The sequence below is a fragment of the Erigeron canadensis genome, chromosome 8 (assembly GCF_010389155.1).
Source record: "Erigeron canadensis isolate Cc75 chromosome 8, C_canadensis_v1, whole genome shotgun sequence".
Classification (NCBI taxonomy): Eukaryota; Viridiplantae; Streptophyta; class Magnoliopsida; order Asterales; family Asteraceae; genus Erigeron; species Erigeron canadensis.
Window position 1 is genome coordinate 25,510,133 of NC_057768.1, and position 4,211 is coordinate 25,514,343.

The following is a 4,211-nucleotide window of genomic DNA, read 5'->3' on the forward strand; positions in this document are numbered from 1 at the left end:
GATATAACCTAATAGCAACATCTCTACTTGGTAGAGGTAAGACTCTTGGTTTAAAATAATGTGCAACAGGCATTGCGTTGCGTGTTGCGACCCTAGGGCGCAACGCCAAGGGTGTGGCGACCAGGTTATATGTTGCGAGTGCTACATTCCCGTAGCGACACTTTTTTGATTTCAACTTTCAATTTCAAGTCTATTAGTCTACTTTTATGGTTTGTTTTCTACTTATTATACACTTGGTGTCGTAGAATCGCAACCTATTATGATTTGGTGATTTGAAATCACAAACTATTGTCTTTTCTTATGATATGGAATGTTATCTTTTGGTATTCAATTGTTACATGTAGAGTATTAGCATATTAGTAGAAACCGTCGCCGCGAATACGTGTTGCGCTCGCCACGCTCACAACGCCACACTTGTTGCCTCAAGGACCTTATCGCCAGGGGTCGCCACACGCTATTTCTAACCAAGGTAAGACTATCTACCTCTCAACATCCCCCATATGTAATGTGAAACATCAACTAAAACATCTTCGGAAAGTTGAAACATCTTCGGTTCTCGTGCATTGCACAGGCACAATTCTTGTCTTTTAAAATACAGCAACTAAAACATATGTAATGTATTTATTGATCAAGTTAAAACATTTAAGATGAATTGTAATATAGTAAGTCTGGTATATATACACGAAGATCTTAAAGTAATAACACGTTAAGGTTTTTAGAATGATTTTACGTGTGATGATTATTTATTAATTCATTTGATCAACGAATGCCATGACTTTATGTTGGTCTTTGTCTAGAACCTTTTAAAAACCCCGATTAATTATTCTAAATATTGATCAGTTAATCTAATCGATCAATTTAGACTGATACATGTAGGCCAAACCATTAATCTAGTTGATTAGTTAATCATTACTTTCAAGCATGTCGATCATGGTACAAAAAGGCGTCGTCAATACATCAAACTCACTAATTACCTTCATCCACACTATCAAAAGTTTCAAAACTACGTACTTGAAATGAAGTAACAATTACATATCTGTCTTAATCTATCATTATCTTAGCCTGCAAACAATACTATGAGTAGAGCTCCATTTGTCTCCACAATTATAGCAGAACTCGTACTTACACCTGCAGGTTATATATATGCACACATCCCTCGGCTTTTTCCACAAAGAAGTTGCAGTTTGGACACTGTTTCCACTTCTTCTTCTCAGCAAGTGCCACTGCCATATCGTCCTCTTCACCTGTCATCCTAAGCGTCCCAAACTCCCAGCAACTGAACTCAGAATGCCATGGGACCCGACAGACCGCACACATAGACCGTTTGCACACTGGACAATCAATTTTTGAAATTCTGTAGTCATCGTTAATTAGTAGAACAGAACAGTCACCAAACGGGCAGTACAGTTTTTGCCATTCAGGAATCGAGGATTCACATTGAAAATCATCCCACTTAATCAGAGTTTCTTTAGGAAGTATTAATTTCAACTTGTCATTATCCAATGTGGATTTGCAGTTCAGTCCAGGGCAAGTAACCGCATTATTGCGTTCATATATCTTTGTCGTTGCGTGTTTGCTGGTGCAGTCTTTACAAAAGGAATGAGAGCAGGTTGAGTTTTTAAACATCTGTGAGTAATCCTGTTCCTCAAAGCAGATTCCACACGTTACGCTTGCTGTAGTTGATCTTTTTTCAGAACTCAAATATGGTAATAACAGAGCTTCTATAACCTGTAATTCCTCTGCATACTCGGCATCGTCTTTATGACCAACTACCGAAAGATAACACCAAAAATTTATGAGACCATCTAGTTAATTTTCTAAACGTATGCAAGCTTTCCCCTATATATATATATATATATATAAAGTTACCATGACGTGTGAGTGCGTTAATCTTGGTCCGGATTAGGAAGGAGAGTAAGTAGAGGACAAGGGAGGCGACTATGAGGCCCCCTTCTTAGCTCTTGATGTCTGCTTTAAGCTTCGTCGAATAAGGCCCGTAGCTTACAACATCTTATGAGAAGGGCCTGTAGCTCGATACAATTTAAGGCCAGTTGCGTACTTGCTAGAGACGAGAGCAAGAGCAGGAGCTATTCGTCCGACAGCGGCATACAATAACACAATGATATTGTCCAAGCATTTAGTAAGACAATAAGACAGCAAATTTTCAATCCACCGAGGAAAATATATGAACACAGCCAGTAATATCATCAATGCATAAAATAAACATTGTTCAACACTTGAACCACACCTCCGGTAACGTTCTTCTTGTTTCTCCATGGGACGACTTCAATTATTAATTTTCTTCAAGTACAATGTACGGCTATGTAGTTTTGAAAACCATGCATAAACGAATATATTATTAAGTTGAGCCGTACGTAAAAGGTTAATTACATAATATGACGAAGACAATTTAATTACATATATGTATAATGTTTGCTTCTAAACGGAAACGTCAAAATATTTGTAAACATAATATTAAGTTGCAATCTGTGAGATAATATATACTGTTGCCATAGGTGATCGTTACATTACTATAATTTAAAGCATTGCAACTAATCCTGTACGTGCTCTCCCTTCACGGGGTCTATTAAACGCAAAGTTCCAATAGGCGACAATATTGATGCCTATGGCAACTTCAGCTGCGTGTAATTGTTGCTATAGTATAATTTTTTTTTATTATTATTTATAGATTATGGAGTAATAGATTATTTAATGATGATGAATATACTATATATATTATTATTATTATATGGTAAGCTCAATATATTTTTTTACTTATATAGTACATAAATATAGGAATCCATAATTACACAATAATTATATTTAGGAAAATTATGTAAACAAACAAGATTGATGTGTCGATATGATTATACAATGTGTCAAGTGTCTTACATACCAAAGAATACTTTATCCTTTTTTAGTATATCTCTACTTTTTTTCAAATTTTTAAAACTTTTCAGTACGTACACCTATTAATGCATAATTTACAATACATCTATATACATTTTAACTACTCATTTTTTTTTCTCTTCAAATTTCAACTATTCATTTTTCTATCTCCTCCATAAATCATTTATTATCAATAAATTATAAAAACTATATGGGTGTTTTTAAAATTTCATGCTCTTTCATTAGTGATATCATTCATATACTTTCAACGAATTTTTAAATCCGAGGACGGAGCTCGTACGGCTAAGGCATTTGGCTATCACACTCTATGATGTATCAATCCACCATCTTACCGTCACATCGCGCCGGTATTTTCCCTCGTTTTTATATAGAGAGTTTAACTTAATTAACTAATAATACAATAGTATTTTTAAGAAAGATATGTAAGGGCTCCTAACGGCTATTCATTATTTCCTGGGCATGTTTTCGAGAACATCGTTGATATGACCTGTATTCTGGGCAAGTTTTAGGCTTGGTGTTCCCAGCAAGACAGGGATAAAAAAGTATAAAGGTGGGGTAAGGATGAATCTATGTGTTTTTTATTTTTGTTTTTGTTTTTTTATGTTTAAAATTGATGGAAAATGAGAACGGGTGAGAATGAGAATAGGGTTGGTAGGCGTCTTCTTCTAGTATTGTTTTGACTTTTGAGAGAGTGACTTATCGTTAATGTGACAATTAAAATTTGGCGAATATGGTGGTATAGGATGAATTTATATCTTAATTGATTTTGCAAGATTTTATCTAAGAGCTATGGTAAGAAAAAATGTTGGTTCCCTGTGACAAAAGCAACAAAAACTATGGTTTGCTAGGAAACATGGTTCAAAAGATGCTACTTGTGAAAATCGACACCAATAGCTATTAGAGAAGAATCTTGATTGTAAAAGCGACGGAATAGAAGTTTATTAGGCCTTTGCTTATAACAACTTCTCCGGGGAGTCCTTGGAAGGATGGACGCAAGACACCATTGGTAGGGAGCGTCTCTGGTCGGGCGTCCCTCCTAAACTTCTTCCCCAAGAAGTTTAAAGACGCATAAATGTGGGTTCTTTCCGTTGCTTTTTTCTTTTTTATCTCACCATACATATATTTATATATATATATATATATAAATTGCAAGAAGTTTCAAAAAGCCCGCCTTATAGACAGAGAGAGTTCTTAGTAGAGTCCTGGTGGATGTGGTGCTGAGTTGGCAGACAAGAAGCTCTGCTTTATAAGCAAAGGTCTTATAAAGATCACTACCCTTGGGATCCTATCTATACTCCTTT

The 4,211-nt window shown here is 35.5% G+C and overlaps 1 protein-coding gene across 1 annotated transcript; it reads right to left on the reverse strand.

Annotated features, from left to right (window-relative positions):
* Positions 1-1,122: 1,122 nt before the first annotated feature.
* Positions 1,123-2,277, reverse strand: LOC122610492 (E3 ubiquitin-protein ligase RNF144B-like). Its single transcript, XM_043783476.1, has 2 exons — positions 2,025-2,277; positions 1,123-1,769 (listed from the first exon to the last, which is right to left on the reverse strand). The coding sequence occupies exons 1-2, from the start codon at positions 2,275-2,277 to the stop codon at positions 1,123-1,125; spliced, it is 900 nt and encodes a 299-aa protein (XP_043639411.1).
* Between the last annotated feature and the right edge of the window lie 1,934 nt (positions 2,278-4,211).

Excerpts from the sequence above, each read along its gene's own strand:
- LOC122610492 (XM_043783476.1), bottom strand. The coding sequence starts at position 2,277 with ATGGAGAAACAAGAAGAACGTTACCGGAGGTGTGGTTCAAGTGTTGAA. Across the intron at positions 1,770-2,024 it reads TAAATTGTATCGAGCTACAG|TTGGTCATAAAGACGATGCC; the intron begins GCCCTTCTCATA and ends ATCTTTCGGTAG.